General features: G+C 48.2%; 1 protein-coding gene across 9 annotated transcripts in view; it reads right to left on the bottom strand.

The window, feature by feature from the left end:
• Nucleotides 1–23,561, bottom strand: part of AUTS2 (activator of transcription and developmental regulator AUTS2) — a 1,106,350-nt gene that overhangs the window by 308,171 nt on the left and 774,618 nt on the right. For all 9 annotated transcript variants that reach the window (XM_074328456.1, XM_074328458.1, XM_074328459.1 and 6 more), the window contains one exon: nt 20,000–20,029. In XM_074328456.1, the coding sequence (XP_074184557.1) occupies nt 20,000–20,029 (30 nt within the window). The remainder of the gene's footprint in view (nt 1–19,999; nt 20,030–23,561) is intronic.

The raw sequence follows: 23,561 nt of genomic DNA, 5'->3' as shown, positions 1-23,561 counted from the left end.
CCTATGAGACAGACCAGCACCTTTCCCACCATGGCAGACCCCACATACACTAGTGTGTCCACACCGCAGAGAAAGCCAGATACCAAGATAGCTTTTCCTCACCAGGAAACGAAGTACTCCTCATTTCACTGCGTTTGAATGGCACTAGGATGGGGACAAAATAAGTTAAAACTGCGTCTCTGTGCTTTTGTGACTGGGCTGCCTGGTGCCCTCGGAGACGCCTCTGCTCAGGCCCGAAAAGCCACTCCTGCCTCCTTTCCTGGAGACAGCACATGACTGAGGTGTGGACACAGAGAGAGAAGTGCCCATCATCATGGTTTTCTGACTTCTTTATTAAGGCCATAGCTACCAAGCACCACACGTGGCATGTAGCCCTTCCTCCCACTTAATAAAGTGGGTAAAATGACCCCCTTTTATAGACGAGACAACTGAGGCTCCAGTCGCACAGCTGGCAGGCTGGGACCCAGGTCTCAGTTGCAGTTTCCACTGCGTGTGCTGCCTGGAATAGAGTATCATCGTCTCCTCAGTCCCAAAGTGGCACTACTCACTCTCTCACACTCACTGCCACCTGCATCCCGGCATATTCACACAGCCCTTTTTGGAGGAGGCATTGGAACAAACTGAGGACTGCAATAAACAGACCCGACTGCACACCTGCTAGGGCTGCGGAGATGACTTCCTGAACTCCACCTGCAGGCGTCTCTGGCAGCCTGTCCCAAAGGAAGGCTGCAGGGAGCCACTGCAGGGAAGTGAGGCTGCAGGGCCCTAAGCAAATCACATCTACCATCCAGGCCCGCAGGCCGACTTGTACAGCCTGGTGAAAACAGGTTAAACATCAACATCCAAGGCAGCTGCAGCTGGGAGGAGAGGTCACCGCAGGGTGGCAGCTGTGGGGATGGCTTGGCTGTGTGGGGGCCTCAGGCTGTGTGTGCTGTTCGCCTGTGTGTGGGTGGAGACCCGCCTCCTACAGCCACAATTGCTGTCCTGCCTGCACTCAGTGGAAGGGTGAGCGTGGGGCCACGGCCTTCGGTCACCACCAGCCCTTCCAGTGGCTTCCTGTGCTTCCGAGTTCTTCCAGTCCTTCCACGTGGTTTGGAAATCTGGCTAATGCTGGTGTCTCTGAATACTTCATGGTGAGTGGGCAATAATTATGCTAAATGACAATAGAATTTCTCCCAAATCACCTTACGACACTCGCAGTAAGAGCATTAAGAGAAAATATGTTCGTTTGGGTAGATGTTATCACAGTGAGCACAACAAGAATTTACACTGATTTGCCAAGAATAAGAAGTAAAGTCTCTTTAAGTAAGAGTTGTATTTAACCAAAATAAGAGTAAAAGCTTTTAAGTGTGATTGTTAATTAAAATAACAATTTGGCCACGGGCTACGTACATCTTACACAAGGATGGAATTGGTGGTAAATGGCTGGGGGCACCAAAGCTGAAGTATGTCAGCCAGTCTGATGTTCCACGTTGGTGAGGAAGGAAACTAAACTTCTGTCAAAGTGCCTGCCATATGCATGCGTACAAACACCTGTGTATGTATGTGTCTTATTTCATCCTCAGGGCAACCCTGCAGTCCAGGATTGGCATCATGCAGGCTTTAAATCTAAGGACTCTGGAGTCAAGAGGAGATGAGGTACCGACAAAGCTCACACAGCTAGGGAGGGGCACCTAAACAGGCTTTCCTGACGTCGAGCTCATGGTTCTTTCCTATCAGCTTGCGTCTCTGCTAGGTGGGCGGTGCATCAGAAGGCTGAGGGGCGCTTTTGGAAACCCAGACTCCTGTACCCCACCTGGAAACGTGCCACGTGGGAACGTCTGCACCAGAATCCCCTGGGTAACGCTGAAGGGCATCTCTGCACAGCATTCTGGGTGACTGGTGCGCAGTCCGGTGGGGTACCTCCTCCACGCTCAGCTGCTGGAGTCCTTCTAGCCATCTGACTGGGTGTTACACATCCCTTTTGCCTGCAGGACACCCTCCTTGGCTAGTTAACAATCTTATTAAAAGAATGAGGATGGCTGGGCATGGATGCTGTGAGCGTCTGTTTCTTGTCACTGCCATGTGCAGTGTGCAGGATCAAGGCCACCAGGGACAGGGAGGCCCCGGCCTAAGCACACACACGAGTGGAAATAAGCTGCAAGTTGAGGAGCTTACCCCTACTCATGGTACAGAATATGACAGCAATTTATGCCCAGGACTCACCTGATACTCTCTACTCACTACGCCTTGTGAGGTAAGAAAGCTTACGAGGTTCTAGAAAGGTTCGGTGATTCTTACGTCACACCAGCAGCTGGTTATGAATTCTAAGCCTTCTGAGTCCAAGACCAAACCTGAAGCCCATTTTCCTCAACAGTGAATCTCAGAAATGGGTTGCGAGTTAGACACTCAATGACTACGGTCACTTACTGGTGTGACTGAGCAGGGAAGGTTTAAACAGTGTCACCTTCACAGAACAAGAGAGGACACTCATGCAGACTTTGCAATCTGACCACATCAGAAGGTCTGGAGACCCACACCCTTTAAGGGTGTTCTCCACTTACCCAGAAGCCACTTCTACCGCTTCGTTCAATCTCTTTCTTGCTAACAGAACTCGAAGACAGCACAAAGCCAGCTCCAGGGAAAATCATGGTCGGTCATGGAATCCAGACCCTCTTCCCTTTTTCTTTTGCACCTAGGAATGGATTGCTCTAGCCAAGGAGATGTAAAAGGTTCTGACCACCTGCCCTCTTCTTACCAGCCTTGTACGTGTGCTGCAAGGACCTGATAAGGACAAAGGATCTTTGCTTATGAGACTCAATTAAAGCTCTTGAGATGAGGAGATTATTTCGGATTATGTGAGTGCACTCTAAGTGCCATCACGAGTGCCCTTATAAGACAGAGGCAGAGGGAGATCGCACACAAAAAAGGAGAAAGCCATGTGAAGACAGAGGCGGAGATTGGAAGAATGTGGCCAGAGGAGGGCAAGCAGTCACCAGAAGCTGGATGAGGCCAGGGACAGATTCTCCTCTAGAGCGTCTGTAAGAAGTGCGGCCCTGTCAATACTGTGATTTTGGCCCAGTGGAAATGATGTTGAACATCTAGCCTCCAGAATAGTGAGACAAGAAATTTCTGCTGTGTTAAGCCACCAAGTTTGTAGTAATTTGTTACAGCAGCCATAGGAAACTAACACACTGCCAAAGACACGGTTAGGCATTGTTACTACAACTGAACACATCCTAAGTTACATTTCTCTGTAAGACTCAGAAGTACAATTTGTGGGTACCACAGGGGGAGGGACGGGGGATGTACAAGAGGGTAGAGGGGGTCAAGTACATGGTGATGGGAGACCTGACTGTACGGTGGACACACAATGCCATACACAGATGACATATAGAATTGTACACTTCAGACTTATAGAATCTTATTAACCAAGGTCACTCCAATAACTTTAATACAATTTAAGAAAACAAAAAAAGAAGGCAAAACTTAAGAAGGACTGATAGAGGTATTGCTCCCATTTCTGACCATAAGAGATACTTCCTAGCAAGCACGTTTTCTGGGCTGGGAATTCTTGGTACCATCCTACCCCACCTTGTTGCTGCATCTTCTAGAAAGCACAACTACCATTGAAATCCCCATGGTGTTTCACTGACTGTGAACCATGCAGTGTTCCTGAAGCCACATTCTTGAGAACAGGCACCCTGGCAGGCTGGGTCCTCAGCACCCTGAGTTCTAAGGTACATGGTGTACTCTATGGGCATCTGCTAGGACCAGTGGGGGCCTCCCCTCCTCAGTACTATCCAGTGGGGACCTCCCCTCCTCAGTACTATCCAGTGGGGGCCGCCCCTCCTCAGTACTATCCAGTGGGGGCCGCCCCTCCTCAGTACTATCCAGTGGGGGCCTCCCCTCCTCAGTACTATCCAGTGGGGGCCTCCCCTCCTCAGTACTATCCAGTGGGGGCCGCCCCTCCTCAGTACTATCCAGTGGGGGCCTCCCCTCCTCAGTACTATCCAGTGGGGCCTCCCCTCCTCAGTACTATCCAGTGGGGGCCGCCCCTCCTCAGTATGTATCCAGTGGGGGCCTCCCCTCCTCAGTACTATCCAGTGGGGGCCTCCCCTCCTCAGTACTATCCAGTGGGGCCTCCCCTCCTCAGTACTATCCAGTGGGGGCCGCCCCTCCTCAGTATGTATCCAGTGGGGGCCTCCCCTCCTCAGTATATATCCAGTGGAGGCCGCCCCTCCTCAGTACTATCCAGTGGGGACCTCCCCTCCTCAGTACTATCCAGTGGGGGCCGCCCCTCCTCAGTACTATCCAGTGGGGGCCGCCCCTCCTCAGTACTATCCAGTGGGGGCCGCCCCTCCTCAGTATGTATCCAGTGGGGGCCTCCCCTCCTCAGTACTATCCAGTGGGGGCCTTTCCTCCTCCGTACTATCCAGTGGGGGCCGCCCCTCCTCAGTACTATCCAGTGGGGGCCGCCCCTCCTCAGTATGTATCCAGTGGGGGCCTCCCCTCCTCCGTACTATCCAGTGGAGGCCGCCCCTCCTCAGTACTATCCAGTGGGGGCCGCCCCTCCTCAGTATGTATCCAGTGGGGGCCTCCCCTCCTCCGTACTATCCAGTGGAGGCCGCCCCTCCTCAGTACTATCCAGTGGGGGCCGCCCCTCCTCAGTACTATCCAGTGGGGGCCTCCCCTCCTCAGTACTATCCAGTGGGGGCCGCCCCTCCTCAGTATGTATCCAGTGGGGGCCTCCCCTCCTCAGTACTATCCAGTGGGGGCCTTTCCTCCTCCGTACTATCCAGTGGGGGCCTCCCCTCCTCAGTACTATCCAGTGGAGGCCGCCCCTCCTCAGTACTATCCAGTGGGGGCCGCCCCTCCTCAGTACTATCCAGTGGGGGCCTCCCCTCCTCAGTACTATCCAGTGGAGGCCGCCCCTCCCCTGTAGTACCACGCAGGAGGCGCTGTTTTAGCATCAGTGAAATGAATCTCTCTTGGGGTTGGGAGTCCAAGACTGAGAGGATAGCCGGTGGGAGAGATGAGCCCAGACGGCTGGGGAAGGGACTTATAATCTTACACGACATAGCAGGAGTAAATTCAACAGAAATTAATTTAAAAGTCTCCTGAAGAGGAAAGTCAGAGCTTAGGTAGAGGAAATTTTGGTGGTCTACTTACTTTACAGATTACAAACGCTGCATTTGTCAGCACCACCTATTTTTATTTGGGTATCTCTTGCTACTTCAAAGCTTGATGATTTACTGCTGAATCTCTCCCCACAGGGCCCTCCTTTCCAAATGTCACTGACCTAGGATGTGGCCATGCTTCATACCTCTCTGATCTTCCACCTCTTCAACACATACCCATTTTGGGTCCCACTTTCCAAGGGGTCTAGTGCTAGGGAGCTGACTGACTTAGTTGTAATGGATTAATTGCTGATGTGTGTTAGGGTTTTGGAGGGCAGGGAGAGCTGTGGTAGGGGATGTGGCAGGGCCTGAAATCTAAAGTTGCTGAGTACTTATTTTGGGCCACGTCATTCTAGATGTTTTGTATCCAGATTTATAAAAACACACAAATCAGCAGCAGCTCAGAGGCATTAAGTAAATTGGTCAAAGTCATAGTCACACAGCAGTACCTCGACAGAGCTGGCCCTCTGCCTTGTAGACGTGTCCTACACCTCATGCTGTCTGACTGCCACAGGCCCCTGCTGACAAGAGCCCTCGGAGCCAGGGCCCAGCCTGCAGGCCGCACAGGTCATGCACTCTCTGTAACAACACACTCACTGTCATGAATAGCTCAGCCAGATGGAGAAGGCCTTGGCCACTTTAACAGCACGGGGCTCACCATGAGGCAAAGACCACAGTGATGCTCAGTGAGGCCAAAGGTCATCAGTGACTGAGAACTAACACTGGGGCATTAAAGCATGGTGAGAAACAGGTATTTGCATAGTCTCAAAGCATCTCTCCGCAAGATCCTGAGTAACTGGAAGGGGAGAATAGTAACTCTCCACCAAGAAACCTGGTAGACACCACCGTAAGTGAGTGAGCCAAGATGCCACCCGTAGCAGAAGACTTCATATGGCCTCTGATGTGACGCCCTGAGAAGGGCATGTCACTTCCATGGTATTCCTACCAAAATGGCATAACCTCAATCTAACCTAGAGAAAACACCAGACACCCCAAACTAAAGGGGGAATGGTCAATACAATAACCTGCCTGAACTCTGCAAAAATGTCAAGGTTGTAAAAGACAAAGAAACACTGAGGAATTGTCCCAAAGGAAGGAGACTAAGGAGACAGATAACAACTAAATGCATGTGGGATCCTGGATGAACCTCTCGAACAGAAAAAGGTGGTAACTGGGAAAACAAGCCAACTTGAATAAGGTCTGTACATTTAATGAATAGTATTGTATGAATGTTAATTTCCATATTTATATATTTGCACTATGGTTTTATAAACATTAGGGGAAGCTGGGTGCAGGGTTTTTGGGAACTTCCTGTACTATTTTCTGCAGAATTATTTCAAAATGAAAAAGTGAACATTAAAAAAAAAACAATCCCAAACACATGCTTTCTTGAAGGATGACCTTACTGTTGGGATTTAGATATGGTGGCAGCTGCTATCTCAGGTGTGTGCCCCGGGAATCTGAGAACCCAGCACATAAGCAATCACTTCGTTGGGTGTTTGAAAGCTGGTGCTGAAGGTCAACTTGTCTCAGTGTGTTAGAGCCTAGGGGTCTTGACTCAGGGCCTGTGTCCTGCTCTGCAAGCCAGGCCAACCTTGCTTTTGCAGAGCAACTTTTAGCACACTCGGAAGAAAAGTCGGGAGAGTTGCATCCCAGTAGGTATCAAGACTAGTTGGGTTTTTAGAGGCTGACTATTTCACTTTCAAGTAATAAAGTACTAGGAGAATGGTGGGAAATCCAGTTCTCTTTCTACACAGGTTTTCAGGTTTCTGAGGAAGATACATGTAAAGGCGGGAAGGGGTGAACTGTCTCTTTTACTGCTTGTCCCTTCTTTATTTTAAGCCAATGGAAGCAGCCCCCCTACTTCACTTCCTGCTGAAAACCTTAAAGCAGCCCAAAGCAGATAGCTGCCTGTTCTACCAGCATGGCTGCTTTGTTCTTCTGCCTTTGTTGTGGCAGCGAAAGGCCTGGGACTCTAGTCTCTAAGGGCCCTTCCAACTGCGACAGGTCATGGCTAGGCAAGTCATGAAGAATTGCCCAAGGTGAGATTGCTGGGAACCACTGGTCCTTAAGGCTGGCGAATCCTGCACGTTCAAGGAAGGTGATGAGCTACAGGCCAGCAGCATGGGAGCTGAGATCCTGGGCTCATTGTGCTCTGACCTTCTTAAAGAAAGCTCTGGAATTTGCAGATACCACCGATTTAATGCTGGATCCACTGGAAGTTACACACTAAAGTGTTGTCACTAAGGATGTATGTGGTGTAACTCCGATACTGACCAGAGAAGGCATGGGCCTGTTATGATCACAGCATTCAAATTTGCCTCAGTTCATTCCGTTTCAGGTTCCTTATTTGTAAAATGAAGACTAAGCATTCTTTCACCAAGGGTGTTTATAATGGGGTTTAGATGAGCTAATAATGCATGGGCTTTACATATTTAGTCTGAAAAAACTACACAGGTGGCACAACAGCAGGAATGTACCTAACACTACTGCAATATACTCTTACAAATGGTTAAGATGGTAAATTTTATGTTACGTATATTTTGCTACAACTAAAACATAATAAAGTCATTTAGTACATACATAAAAAGGTACACAAACATCAGGTGCTATGATTAGCATACAGTAATTTTGTTCTTAATGGTTATCATCACCACATGTATTTATTCCTACATTACATGCAGACAAAACCCAGTTCTAGCTGGGCTCCCACTCGCTCCCACAGCCTCTGCTGCTGCCATGGTTCTTGGTCTCCCAGACACCGACCTATGTTTCTGATCACTCCTGCACTGTAAATACACACACTCTCCTGAACTCACCCAGCTGAGGCTCCTGCAAGCCCCGCCTTAACCTCTATTTCCTGTGTCCCCCTCCCCTAGTGTCATCATCAATCCCCACCCAGTCAGCCTTACGTGGAACCTGATTCATCCAGGACTCCTTCCTAAATCCCATATTCTAGTGGTCATAAAATCATGACAATTCCACTTTAGAAATACCGCCAAAACCAAACTCCTTCCTTTTCCATCACTGTGCTTCTGATCCCTATCACCTCTCACTTAGCCTGTGATGACAACTTTCTCTTGGGTCACTGGCCAGAAGTTCCCTCCTTTCCCTCCCATCCTTCCACCACTGTCAGAATTCTCTACCAAAAAGTCAAATCTGATTCACCTACGTAACGTACTCAGTGGGCCCCTGTCTGGGTCCAGTCCAGACCTTAGCTTGCCAGACAAGGTCTGTTTTATCAACTACACTTACAGTCCCATCTCCCCCACCCCACCACGAACCTCGCTCCCTACAAACACAAGTTCTCATGCTTCTCTCCATATGCTAAGCCTTTCACAACCCTCTGCTTTCTGTGAAGAATATCCCCTGTCTATTATCTGTACCATCCCTGCTACCTAGCAAGCATCTGCATTGATGTATTTTAGCAACATCTAACTCAAATGTCTATTATCTCAGGTGGCAGGGTTCTTTCTCTCTCTCTCTTTTTTCTTTTCTTTTTCTTTCAGGCATCATGCCATTTCTTAATACACACTATGGAAGGTAGGGGATAGTTTACAACTCAAGATACCTCAGCTTTCTCTTCAATTAGACTCTTTCTTGAATTGTTATGATACAGGCTTCGCCATCTTCCTGTCCTGAGTTCCCAGGACAGTGCTTGGTTCAGCACACAGCGAAGGCTAGTTTGTTGAATGACTGAGAAGCCATGACTGAGCTTATCATCTTCCAGTCTTAGGAAACTCTTTCTAGCCAGCCTGCCTGCTGTAGTTTAAGAAGCACTGCATTGGACACAAATCAGGTCTTCTGGGATGACTACAATTCCTTTGGCCAGGTAAGTTACGTGTTGTGCCCTCGATAAGTAATTTACTAGTTGGCACCCTGGTGACTTCAAAGACCTCTGTATCTCTCAAGGTGCTATCTTACCCTTGAGGAGTAACTCATCATCCACTGTATTAAAAGTATTAGTGAATTCTGGGCTACTCTGAATATGTGCACTCATGAACCCACACTCTATCAAATCCTGTGCCCTTCTATAACTTTTAACGGCTTAACTTAAACCAGATAGAACCAATCGTTGAATGGCGCTTGCGATGATTCTATGACTATTTAGGCAAGTATTGTAATATAATTGCAAACCTGTGTTCCTCTTTGAGACCCTGCGATCACTATAAAGTGCCAACTCTGGATGACCACGGCAGCTGGGACGGCTGGCAGGAAGTCTTTCAGGGCCTACCCCACATGGCGGAAGGTTAGGTCTGCTTTAGACACACTGTGTCTGCCCACCGCCCCTTTCGGGGCCCTTTCCCGACTCCAAAACCATGCAGAGCTACCTCCGGAGCAGCACTCTGGAGAGTGCGGCCAGGTCTTTCTGCCCACAGCTGGCGATCTGGGCATGACATCTAACTGAAGGGAGCCAACCTACATTCTGTTCTGGAGAGCCCATCCTTTGGCACCCAACCCCACCTGAGCCAATCAGAAACCTTTCCTTGGAGTTTAGTAACTGCAGGGGACAAGCCTGCAGTCTCTCTTCCACTGGCTGAAGCTGAAAGGTGCAATGTTCAGGAGAATGGGTCAGGACTTCCAGCAACAGGAGAAACCAAGTCTCCTAAACAATCAAGAATAAAGCAGACGGGCAAAACTAAGTAGACATAGGACGAGGAGGACATTTAATTCCCCACCTGTGCTTCCGAAGTCCTGCCCCTTCTGATGGTCTGGTTATCTCAACACTTATATTCCAAAAGCCTACACATTCCCTTATGTGTTAGTTTGAATTTAATGTCTGTGATTGGAAATAAAAACAAAACTCTGCTGGCATAACACAGCCAAATCTGTTAAAACCTAAGAGCTTTAAAATGACCCCCTGACTTCATGAAGGGTCTTGCAGAAGTCCTAAGTACTTAAGAATGTGGCGCTCACGTGTTTTATCCAGCTACAGAAAGGTGATGAACCCCCCCCTACGATGCACAACTGCTCTGTAATTGATTTGGAGGGTAAACTGAACTGTTTACATGTCAGCTCTTCTTACAGTGGGCCTACTGCACATAACAGGAATTCAGGAAGGGGTGAGGGTACAAGTATGACTCCACTTAAACAGTAAGTGGTCCACCACGTTGTCATGGTGTCTCTGGGGAACACAACATGTAAAATTATCTATACAGACCATCTGGGAGGGATGACTGCTTTTCAATGACTGGATACTTTTGTTCTTCTTTACTGCTTGAGTGATTGGTGACAAGGCTAGAGGAGAACTCAGGTGGGTCCCTTGGACCTACTGCCAGCCAGCAGGGCAGGATCGTGTGTGTGCCCGGGAGCCCAAGGAGGGGAGTGGGGCCAGGGAGCACAATTCTTAGTGTGCTAACTTAATTTCAAATTTCTCAGTGAGCAAAGCCATGCCTATCTATGGCTCTTGGGTTGCAGCATTTAAAAAACTGCCCTAAGGGTACAAGGTGTAACTCATTTTCTGTGTGGTTTATTGAATAAGTTCATGAATTTATGACCCCTCCACATACACAGCCAAGGGAAGAGCAGCTTTTCCATTCAGTGGGTCACATCTCAAACTTGGAGGGGGGTGGAGAGAAAGGGAGAGAGGTCCAGAGAGAGTGAGAGAGAGGGAGAGAGGATGGAGCTGGAGAGGGGGAGAGAGAGAGGGGAAGAGAGAGGGAGAGAGAGAGAGGAAGGGAGGGAGGGAGGGAGAAGGAGGGAGGAAGGGAGAGAGGGGGTAGAGAGAGAGATGCAGAGAGAGGAAGAGAGACAGTGGGAGAGAGAGGGAGGGAGGGGGGAGAGAGAGGGGAAGAGAGAGGGAGAGAGAGGGAGAGGGGAAGAGAGAGAGGGAGAGAGACAGAGGGAGGGAGAGGGAGAGAGAGGATGGAGCTGGAGAGGGGGAGAGAGAGAGGTCTTTCTATGGGAGAACAAGAGGTGTCCATGCTATAGGCACCTGTGGACATTCAGGCGTCAGGCACTCAGACCCCACCGATATGGAATCTGTGGTACTTCTACTCTGGCCGACAGAGTGGGCCCTGGTCTGTACCCCGCTCACTACTGACAGGCAACCTGAAACCGTCCTCTTAAGGAACATTACTCAACATAAGCTTATTAGGGCTTTCTAGTAACAATGAGGAAAGGATGCTAAGCAATATAGTAGAAGGAGGCCTTTTCCCAGAGTGGCTGCTTACCTTTAACCTAAAAAAAATGCTTTTCAAGCACTTTAGAAGCTCCATTTGCATGCAAGTAATGTGGTAACTGCACATGGGACTTACTCTCTCATCAAAGCTCGTCACAGAGCATCCTTTCCAGCAATGTTTTGTTGGGTGTCAGAATTACAACTGAAGTGATAAAATACTCTCTGAGCATTTTCTTTTATTCCAAGGTATTACTACTCTTCCTGGACTTTCGCATCAGTTCTCATGCTTATTGGAATGTGCCAATGAGGCCGAGCCCAGCGTAAAGGCTGAGTGCTGCTTCAGAAGCCAGACAACTTGGGTTTGCAGCCTCGCTCTGCCACTAACTAGGGCAAGACTTTGGGCACATTACATAAGCTCTCTGTGACTCAGTTTCCTCCTCTGTAAACTGTGGATAATATTAGCAATTACCTATTAGGGTTGTGGTGCAGGTTAAACAAGGCATTTTGTATAAAGCCTATATGTGCGTGTGTATACAAGTGTGTGTGTGTGTATATATATATATATATATATATATATATATATATATACACACACACACACACATATACGTGTATATATATACAGATACATACATATGTGTGTGTGTATATATACACACACAATGTTTAAATAATAGTCATTATCTGTATGTAAAATAAAACACTACAGGATTTCAAGTCAGAGAGAGCTGGATAAAAGGTAAGAATCCCATCTCTGCCACCATTAGGATGTTAGATGAGATAGTTAACGTTTTTGAACCTCAGTTTTCTTTTAAGTAGAATGGGGTAATCATGAAGTTTTGGGTTGGTGTGCAGACTGTATGAAATGTGTGAAAGGTCCTGTGGGTGATGCGAAAAGGTAACCATTTCCAACGGGGCTTGTGAGGATATGAGGCTCAGTCAAGCTGCATGGACGGACATGGGTTCTGCCATATGGAGGACCCAGGCTTTCTTCCTTTGTTCTGACCACAGCAAGACAAAAATAATTAACATCAGCCCAAGGCTTAGCAGGGCCTGTGCATCCCCTGGGCTCTCCTTCAAGGAGCTATTGGGGTACATTGGGCAGGAGTGGGTATTAAGCCTCAAGCCGGGGGAGAGAGTGACTGCATTGGGAGCTGTGGTCAGCCCCAGGGTACATCACAAGGCAGCCAGTCACCCGCCCGTCTGGGACGTGTGGAGACACACACACCTGCAGGCCGCCGCCCCATGAATTCCTTCCCTGGCTCTTTCTCAGGGCGAGAGGCCAGCAGCCTCTGCTCAGGCCGCCTCCCCACCCCCACCACAGGACCTCAGTGCAGGAAGTCAGGGCCCCTGGGCTCCCCATCAGGCTGCCCGCCTGCAGCACACACTGGAGCCAGGGAACTTGCCCGAGAAGCCAGTAAAATTTTAATGCACTCTGTAGTGCGGTCATGTCATACTCGGTTATGGCAAATAATCCCAGATGCCTGCAGAGGTAAAATGGAGCTGTAATGTGCTTGCCTCCTAACCCGAGCTGACAGCAATGATGTACGACTACCATTAGCGGAAAATATCACTTCAACTAACCCATGATCCAGCTCCGCTTAGGGTCACATTATCCATGAGGAACAAATTACACTCCCAAAGTAAATACAAATTTTCTACACGAAATGGGTACAAAAAAAGGGAAGGGTGATCCGTTCCCTTCGCCGGCGCACTGCTGAGTGACACAGATGATAAAGGACAGGACAAATCATTGGCTGACAGAGTGCCGTGCCGTAATCAGCTCAGCCGGCACACACTCCAGCCGATAAACACTGTATTCTCTCCTTAGTGGCAAATACATAATCTTTACACGGACATGGCTGCTTCAGATATTTACTACCCTTTGGGCTGCGGGTACACCCATGCAGCATTTGCAGTCAGAAAAGGAAATGTCCCATGGCCCTGGCAGACCCAGAAACCCTCTGCAAGGGTGGGAGTCAGTGTCTGGGGACGGACAAGCACATCTCGAAGTGGCGCAGGACAACGCAGAGTGAAACTGCTGTGGGGGTGCAGTGCAGAGGTTGTGATGCTGTCATGGCCCACTGTCCTATGTGCTGGTCACAGGAAGAAGACAGTCGGGGAGACCACATGGATGCAGGCGACTCTGGACCAGCAGCTCAGAAATGAGCCTCTGCTCAGGCCCAGTTCTTGCCCACACTGCCTGGGGGACGGTGATGAGTCCCTTTTCCTGTCTGGGACTCAGATAGTCAACAAAGCAACTTCTAGGTTTAATGCTAATATTTATATGGCCCCTATTAAGTGTCAGGTACATGCTAGATGTGGGGTACTTGCTGGGAGCCTATGATTTAAAAGGTAGTAAGTGTTTATCCAAGGTACAGACTAAAAGAAGACTGGGTTCCTTGACCAAATACGGCTCATGCTTAGTGCACTGGCTGGTGTAGCTCCATCCCCGTCACTCATGGTGGCCCACAGGCTGACTGCCACTCATCTGTAACAGTAAAAACATACACCTGGTAGCTCTTCCCTTCTCACTTTGGACAACTGTTTCTCGGGTTTAAAAAAAAAATGGCGCATTTCAGAAGCGCTTACAGATCTAAGTGGCCAGTGGACCCAAACTGTATTTATTCAGTTTACTGAGCAACTGCCATGTTTGAAATTTTAGAAGTTAGTGGGGTCATAGGTGGATAGATAAGACACAGTCTCTTGCAGCACAAGGAGGGGGAGGCACAGAAAGGAAGATGGCAAGGGGTCTCTAATAGCACTTCTGCATACGTCCCAACTCACCTGATGACAGGGGAGCAGCATGTGATGGGGAAGGGCCCAGGCCCTGGAGTCTTAGAGACAGCTGCGTCCTCAGCCTCATCATTTGCTAGCCCCTAAGCTTCCTTCTCCTTATATGTAAGCTATGATGACACCTGCTCCAGAAGGTAAAGCCCTTACAGGGGCCGATCGCTGAGTCTGGTCCATTGCAGGTGATCAACAGTGCTGTACGTGAGGTGCATACAGAGCCCTGCAATTCGCATTTAAACAGGACACAAAGATGACATCTGTCAAGTGTTTTGCATCATCCAATGTCCTCCTCGGTGTGAAGTGGCGCTTCTTTTTATTATTTTGCTATCACTACCGACCTTAATCTCATTCGTTCACTGCCCCCAAGAAATGAGTAGTCGCTACATTTTTAGCCCAAGGAATCAGGGAGTTGAAAAATCACTAAAAGTTCCCTCTCCCCAAAAAAGATAAAGTCCAAACAGCCCCTTGGGTACCAGAACCACCCATCCCAGGGGTTCCTGGTCAATCCTCATTTCAAATGCTCCGTTCCACTGTCTCCATAAACGTGCACATACTTGGCAGGCGACGAATTAAGCCTGGGTTTGGAACAGCAATGGAGAAAGCTGCTTCTGGTTATTCTTTAAGTAGCTGGAGATGTCATGCAGATCTACAGCTAGTGTTTCTCAACAGGATTCCCATGAGGACGAATAAGAAAAAGCTCTATGATATATAGAAGGAGGGCAATTTGACTTTCTCAGCTGTAACTTTGATTAAAAAAAGGAAGAAAAATAATACATATTCATCCATTGAATTCTGGGACTTCTAAAAGTATAAAGTGACTAATTATTAATAACATCCTAATACTGAGATTTTATTGTCTTTATCACACCTAGAATGGAAAAGTTATAAGGAACAATAATCTGTAACTTATCACCAACCAGAAGCTGCCAGGGGGGATTAACTGAGGCACACGAGCGCATGCACACACACGCTCCACTACAAAGAAATTTGTACATATTCACTGAGGAGAGTATACTCTCCAATTGGAATAACAAAGTAGGACGGACTCTTCTGACAACCAAAGAGCAGCCCAGGTTACACTCTCTGAGAAGCCGCCAGCATAATTCTTGCTGACAAAGTCATCACCGGTACAGGTGCCCTGCTTATGACCTTCCCACTATTCAGGAGACTCAGGGTTCATGGCCAGTCTCATGAGGATGACAGCCAGCGCTTCCACCTAACTCCCCTTGGGCTGTGCACGGAAGCTCCAAGGTAAACCATAAAATCCAAGCCCATGGCTTATTCTAAGAGAAAGCAGCTGACCTTTTCTCTGGGAATGTGGAATCATGTACTCAACCCCGAATGTTTCCAGAAGAATTCCTTTTATAGGTTCAAATAATACTTATTATCCATCAAGTGAGTTCCTGAAACACATTATATAGCTAGCTACCTCTTCACTAGCTCCCGTGCACTCCTAAACAGAGTAATTAAGGAACAGAGATTAAACTAATCGCTGAGCTGCCTACTGACAGGCATGGCGGCAGACCTAACAAACAGCTACAGTGCCCATGCTAGTTCATCAGTAGACACTTGGAAAAAAATAAGTATGTGGATATGAATGACAATGAATAAACAACAAACAGGTAATGACCTTGTTGAGACGTTAGGCCCATATGTAAGTGTCCTCCAGCTATTTGCAAGGTCAAAAGAGATGTGTCCTGACCTATCCACTATGTTTATTCCCACTTAGTATTTCAAGAGAGATGAAAGAATGGAGACAATCCTTATATACTGTTCCTTCTGCCTGGGCAAAGAAAAAAAATACAATCACATATTAATTTCCCTCTGGGTCTGCCATGTTGTTGGGCCTAGGTACACAACTACATAGAAAATCAGGCTACTCAGTGTTAGATCATTGAATCCAGCCTCACTTTACAGATGACAAAATTAAGACTCAGCAACATTATATAACTTGCCCAAGGCCACACAGCTGGTTAGAGAAAATATAAACAGGTCTTCTGAGTATCCATGTCCATTACCCACTCATGATAAACAACAGAACATCTAGAACCTGTTCTTTCTCTTAATTCTAAGAAACAAGAGTTTAGCTTAAGATGTCACCCCAATAAATTTAATAAAAAAAAAAAAAAGATGTCTGACAAATTTTTAGTAACTGGCATATTCATTTTATTGATTTATATTTAATCAAAAACCTCTATCTTTTCCAGGTGTGTGACATGGCAGTGATGGGCAGATATGCTACACGTACACTCAATGTGAGTGAAGCAATTTTTGGTTTGGCATGAAAATGCCCTGATATGAAGAGGAGGACAGCCTTCCTCGTCCACCAAGTGACTGTCTCTCCTCACCCCAAGTAACACGAATGCAAGCTAACACTGCACTGAACTGTTAGGACACTACAGGTGGAGCTGTTGTCCCATTTGCCAGATGAGAGAACCGAGGCTTGTCCATAGGTAGGAGGTAGTAAGGGGCGGTCAGAAGCAAGCCTAGGCCATTGGACTCGGAGGCCCAAGTGCTTGGCCACTGGGCACTACGCCTTCCACAGCTCTGTCACGTGACCCACACAATAACAGGGAAGTGAGTGGATAAAGCGAGAATTACTTTGAATCTCCACATTAATTCCATAATCAAATAGGGGGGTGTTTCTTAGCACAATGGGCTGTTGCCAGCGGTAGACAAGGAAAGGAAACAAGAGAAAATACAGGCCAAATATGTGGAAATATGTGTGTTCCCTCTTTGTTCTCATGATACCAATTCATTTCAAGTGGGGGATTGGAATAATTGCTTAATTTGGGTGATTAGGGTGCCAAGTGCAGCCTCTTTTCTTTGTACCAAGTACAATGAAGACAATCCCACATGTCAGACACTTCTAAGGCAGTGTGCACAGACTTCTCCTAGCCCCCACCCACTTTTCACTCTTCAGCGAAGCCTCCAGGCTCTCTGACATTAGTGTGAGATGTATTCTGGTGGCTGAGACGGGACGCTAAGAGATGCTTTGCTCAGTGTGTTCAAAGCTTTTCCCACGCACAAGTACATCTTCTGCATGTGTGGAAAGCTCTGCTTTCTTAGCCCCTTTCCCAGTCACTGCCACCTTAATTAGTAAGGGTATCATTTTATAAATTACAGCTTCATATCAGAGGAAAGCAGAGTTTATTTTACTTCAGTCAGCTGTGTGAAACACAGTACCCTAATTTTAGACCGGCAGCTCTGCTGATCCCTACGGAGTACGAGAATGACAGGCTTTCCAGAGAGAAATCCCAGCGGATCCCATACTAGTCTCACTTTTGCCTCCAACAGCATCCCTAGTGGGGTTGCTGAAGGGATCCCAGGACACTGAGTGGCATCTTTCCCACCATTAGCAATTCAGATTTGAATGTGAACCCTCTGAGCAGCACGAGAGCAGCCCTGGTTAGCACTGGGGCTCAGAGGGGCCCAGGCTCTGGTGTGGAGCACCCGCTGGGAGGATGGGATTAAAGCTGGTGATAAACAGCAGACACTGTCAGTCCTCACCGTCATAGGGCCGAGCAGGCAGGACCGCAATTAGAGTCCCGCTTGCCGCTGCCGGGAGCCCTTGGGAAGGGTGCCGAGGGTGGGCGCAGCAGGGCAGGCGGAGGCTGTGAGTGTGTTTGTGCAGCAGCCCCCACCTGCAGGGACACAGCCATCCACAGAAGGACAGACCTGGGTGCCGCAGCAGGAGGCACGCATACACGTCAGAGGAACATGCCTAACGCCCTCCCTCCTCTGGCATCACCCCCCAGTGGACTCGCCTGGAAACATCTCCTTATTCCCTGGCATGGCCCTGAAATCATCCTAAACGCTGAGTGTTGGCGCTGGCTCCTTCCCCATTGCCTGTTGGTCTGGTCTGACACTGCTGCGTCCTGCACTCAGAGATGCAGCCCAGGGCAGTACTGATGTGGGAATCCGTGTCCTGGGGAGGGAGTAGTTCAGGCGCTCTCAGTAGGCAGGAAACACCTAACCCCTTTGCAAACCACAGGTGGCTCCGTGATTCCCCAAATGATCACCCAGACCAGCACCCAGACACGTGTCACTGACATACCGGGCCTGGGGCAAGGCCCAGGCGGCAGGGGTTTTACAGCTGCCCTGGTGATTCGGCCGCGCAGGCAAGGCTGAGACGCCCACATGGCATGCACACCGGACATCCTTTCCCTCCTCCCACCGCAGTCGCTGACACTTCTGGAGCTCACAGTGCCTTCTACAGAAGCAGTGTTTGTGCGGCTCTGAAACCCCAGGAAGGCTCAGTCCCTGGAGAAGTGCCCCAGCCGGGGAAAGGGAGACCAAGCATCCCCTGTAAGAGCTCCTGGAGTGGCACAGCGCGCTGCTCCCTCCTGGGCACCTGTGAGGACGACTGCCACGTGGGAATGTGGCCTAAGCGCTCCAAGGGGCCAGCGGGCACAGCTTGAACGCTGACCCTCTGATGCTGTCCATGTGTGTCTGGCACCCACGACACACTGGCGCCGGGACACGAGGGGGCCTGGAGTGAGGAAGCCCCTACGTGTCAGTTAAACAAAAGAGTAATCCACAGCCCCCTTTCCATGTGTACTTTCACTGTCATCCAACAGCCCATTACCATGTCACAGCACAGCGCACCCTTCCATAGGTCACTTTGTTTAAAATGACATGGATAATGCACATGTCAGCAAGCTGACAGTTCTGGCCGTCCTTCAGAGATAAAAACCTCAAGTCAAGAGCCTGTTCTTATCTGGGGGACACGTTGGTCTCTCATCCAAGTCAGGCAGAACATGATTTCTCCGGAGAGCACTTTTTTCATTTCCTGATTTTAAGGAAATCAAATAAGCACCATTTGTCTTCATCTGAATATGCTTGACCTGCTCAAATGATGATGTCTTGCATTTTATAACAGGCTACATATGCTGAATTCAAATTAACAACAGTACAGAACAAGAGCCTTTACATCTCATTGGAGGCTGGCAGCAGAGAAGGAGGGAAAAGTCTGGGCTTGATAGAAACATCCCACTAAATGCTACCTGCAAGACTCTGAGTAAAACCAGCAAATGTGTAGGCAGCGACAGTTGGGAAACAGGCCCCGGAAAGCCAGCTATGCAGGACAGGCCCAGAAATCGGGACAGGGAGGACAAGTTCCTTCCTCCTGCTGCCAAGCAATATGTAAACCAAGACACCTGAAATACGTAAGGTAGGAATAAAATTAAGAAGACATTTGGTTGGGGAATTTGGATATCTGGAAAGAAAGACCAAACAGATACATAATCCCTTTGCTTCAGTCAACAGAAAGTTCACTTTACCAGGTCGTGATCCAATCTTCTGAAAGCTCAGAAACCGAGCTCCTTTTCTTGATCCATGTTGAACTGGATACACAGAGGCCAGTGGCCACCAGCCTCGAAACAGGGTATGTACCTGCTGGAGGAACTGCCCTCCCACCTGGCCATCCACCTGGATGAGAAGAGAGCAGTTCCCATCCGACCTCCACCTTCCCTCGCCCCAGGATGACATTCCTAGAAACATATTATCACCATGTCTATCAACAAGGACAGTGTGTATAGAAAAGTTGGAAGGAGCATATGGTCCAGTAAAAGAAATGAAAAAATGACATTATAAATATATACTAGCACGTTTAAAGTTCCAATCAAGGTTTAACAAAAGAAAAATCCGATGGCTATTAAAATAAATTGTTTCCTCGTTTAAAATCTTCTATAAAGTAATAACTTAGTGTCACATACATGGAATATTAAAGGGCTTGTTTAAAAATAGTGGACCTCACAAATTAAATGTTATTTCTTATCATAGAAAATGTTCCTGTGTGAATAAAGCCTGTCTTTACGGAGGAGAAAGGTGCTATCACCATGGCGCTGGTGCCCCAGCACCTGCAGCTGTGTGTGGGTGCCCAGTACCTCATGTACTATGCCCTCAATGGGCGGGGGTGTCTTACCTTCTCTTCCTGGTCACTGTCGCTGTCACACTGAAAAGGAAAACGAGAGAATAAGGGTTAGTACAAAAATTGAGTAGGTTTTTGCTTTTGATATAAGAAAAAAAAACAAGACAAGTAAAGGAAATAGGAAACGTTGTCTGAGCGTAAAAGAGTTTCTTCAGCTCAAGTGCTGGTAAACAGCTAAGAAGCAGAGAGTGCTCTGTGGCTCTTCCTGTGCGTGGTCTGGCAAGTGCTCAGTCACAGCACAGAGCCCCCCGCACTGCCTGGCAGAGGGGATGCCCATGGAGAAACCCACCGGCCCCAGGATTAAGGTGACTCAGAATCATTCAATAGGATTCAGAGCAAAACCAATTCTTTAATGGAGACTGTCTGCTTTCTGCTAATGTCAACAGGTGTATGCCTCCTGGTGCTTTTCTGGAAGAAAAGAGAGAAACCTCTAGACACTGCAGTGTCTCCCTGGGACTTTGAGGGAAGCAGAGCACAGTGGGCGAGGCTCACCACCTGTGATGGCTGCCCTTTCCAGGGTGTAGAGGCCCAGAGAACAGAGGGGACATTCCCCATACAAAACCTGTCAAGGATGAGAGGTCAGGGGAACAAATCAACAACATGGGCAAAAACATGTGTTAGGGCCATGAACTCACATCACATCCAACACAATGCAAATTCCAATGGCTGAGCTGGGTTTGGGGGAACCAGAGAATGATAATTAACTCAAAGCTTTGGGTTCCTCACTAAAAGTAAAGGGGGAAAAAAAGACCATACAAATTTTTTTTTTTAAACCAAGAGTGTTTTGTTATCCAACATTTTATTTTTAGAAAAGGGATGTGTTTTGTTAGAGTAAATGCACAGCAGATAAATATAACCACTCAGCAGCCCTTGATAAGCACTGCTAAGTGAGACAGATAGCCAACCAAGACATAGGACTGACTCTAAAGAAGCTTTCAGTTTAGCTGTACAGTCACGCACACTTAGCGATGGGGCATGTTCTGAGAAATGCAGTATTTGGTGATTTTGTCATTGTGTGAACATCCTGGAGTGACTCACACAAACCTGGATGGTACAGCCCACTACACACCTAGGCTGTAGGGTACCACCTATGGCACCGAGGCTACAGGCCTGTACCGCATTCCTGTACAAAACAACACGGGATTAAATCACGCATGGAGAGAACGATGCAACCAAGAGACGCAGTAAACACGAGGTGTATGAGGCTGCTGCCAGTGTAACATGGCACTGTTTTTCAGAAAACCTTTTTTTGTAAGTAGAAAGAGTACTCTCTGAAATAATGATAAAAAGTATAGTAAATACAAAACCAGTAGCAGTCATTTACTATCATTGTCCAGTATTATGTACTGTACACAGTTGTGGGTGCGATGCTTTCACGAACCGGGGCGCAGGAGGTGTGCGTCAGCATCCCACAAGACTGTGTTGCACATGATGGCAGGACAGCTACGAGGTCACAAGGTGATAAGAATGTTTTGGTTCCATTACAACCTTATGGCACCACCGTCACATATGTGGTCTGCTGGTGACCGAAACGTTGTTAGTGGTGCAGGGCTGTAGAGACAGAGTTAGTTCACAAACACTGAGTGGGAACGTGACATGATCAGGACCATATTCCATTGAGATGACCCTTCCCGAGGGGCAGAGGCGAGATGCGCACTGGCGGGGAGACACAGGGCCTGGGGAGACCCGCGTGGCAACATCACACCGTCTAACTCAGCATGGAGTGTGGTTTGAGAGAAAGACGAGCAGATGGCAGAGCAATTCTGAAGGTAGAACCAACAGGACCAGGGATACGGGAAGCAAGTAAGAGGGAGGATGCCAAGGTTTTTAGTGTGGCCACCTGGATATGGGAGCTGATGTTGCTATGAACAAAACCAGAAAATAAATTTGCTTATACAGCAGCCACTATTGGCTAGATACCCACAGCCCCTTCTCCCTAGTCTGAACCTTCTCTTGTCTTTTTGAAACTGAAAACGCCAGATATTCTCTCTCCCAACTTTCCTTGCAGCTAAGGGTGGCTGGCGTAAGACACATTTTTGGCTGAGACTTCAGGAGATGTCTGCTGAGGATTCTACAAAATTTTTCTCTCCTTAGAAAAACGGAGAAAAGCAGAAAGTCCTTGCCCCCTGCCTTCGAACATGATTGCATGTGGATGTGGTGTCCAGATCTGTGGACTGCCACTATCTTGCAAAAATGAGGCAAAAAGCCTAAGTACAAACACGAGACGGTGGGGCCAAGGGAAGACAAAGCCGGCACCACGGCACCACTGAGCCAACCTAGAGCAGTTGCTCCTGGGCTTGTCTACCTTATTGTTTAAGCCACTGTTAGAGTGCTTCCGATGGAAAGTAACAAAAACCCCACCCAAATGGACATCTTGCTACTATAAAACACATTTGGGGACTACTTCCTGGTTCTGGCCTAAGCTCTGTCTATAAGCACTTAAGAACTCACATGGTAACCTGACGGACATTTTCTACCTTTTCCTCACTGGCTCCTTAATGCCATAGGTTCTCAGGGTTTCAGTGGCAGTGCTTCGACGAAGTACAACTGCATCATTTTCAAGCAAGCTTCCAACCTCAGACTGTGTGAACTTACTTTCTTTTGCCTGATGAGTGGTTTCTCTATTATAATAGGTCAAAGGAGTTAAAAAAAAAAAGGGTGACCTGAAGACTCTGAAGGCTGAGGGCAGCAGATGGGTGAGGAACCAACCGCTCGCTGACTGTGTGTTTCCCACTGCCTTTAATTAAGCCTTCCTTGAGGTTCCTAAGTTCCAGGCACATTTTTAAGAGTGACGAAGCGTGATGCAGGATGGGTGTAGGAGAGAGAAGAGGATTTTGCCAGGCAGGCTCCTTTCCCCAGATGTTCACAGCCTGCCTTGTGACGTAATCGATGGCAGCTGAAGGCTGGGGTATAGCATTTGTCCACATCCCCAAGGACTGGTGTGCAGGGGGCAGACGGGTGGGGAGGTGGGGAAAGAAGGGTCACTGTCCACATACCCCCCCATCCTAACAGCAGTGTGTCCCTGGGAACGGTTCTTTCTATCAAAGTGTTAAGCTTTCTGCTTTCCAACAGTCCAGTTCTAATTTCAAGGTCCACTTAATTCCACATCAAGTAATTACTGATATACCCAGAAGCACCTTGTCTCCAGAGTTAAGCATATGGTGAAGAACTGAGACCTACTGGTATCCATTATGGAAGCAGCACGGATGCCAAGCCGATTAAAAATGCTCAGGCTCCCCACACAACATGCGGGTGAGTGACAGCTCCTCGACGAGGCCAGTCACAGAGTCTGCCAAAACAGTCTCTGCTGCACAGGGGCCCACATGGTGCGCTGAGAAAACAGTTCCATTTCTGGTATTAAATTCCCATACTGACCCGAGGACTTTGCCGTGAGCTCAGCAGGAGCACACCATCCAATTTACAGCTCCGCTCTCTGGAGCCTCGAGTGCCAGCCCCTGGCAGAGACGAATGATGGTCAACCCCTCCAGCTCATAAATTATGCAAAGGCAATAAATGCACTCAGCAAACAGTGCCTAACGTTTGCCTAGCCTGGCTC

The sequence above is a fragment of the Rhinolophus sinicus genome, linkage group LG03 (genome assembly GCF_036562045.2).
Source record: "Rhinolophus sinicus isolate RSC01 linkage group LG03, ASM3656204v1, whole genome shotgun sequence".
Taxonomy (NCBI): domain Eukaryota; kingdom Metazoa; phylum Chordata; class Mammalia; order Chiroptera; family Rhinolophidae; genus Rhinolophus; species Rhinolophus sinicus.
This window is presented reverse-complemented; position numbering and strand designations above follow the sequence as displayed.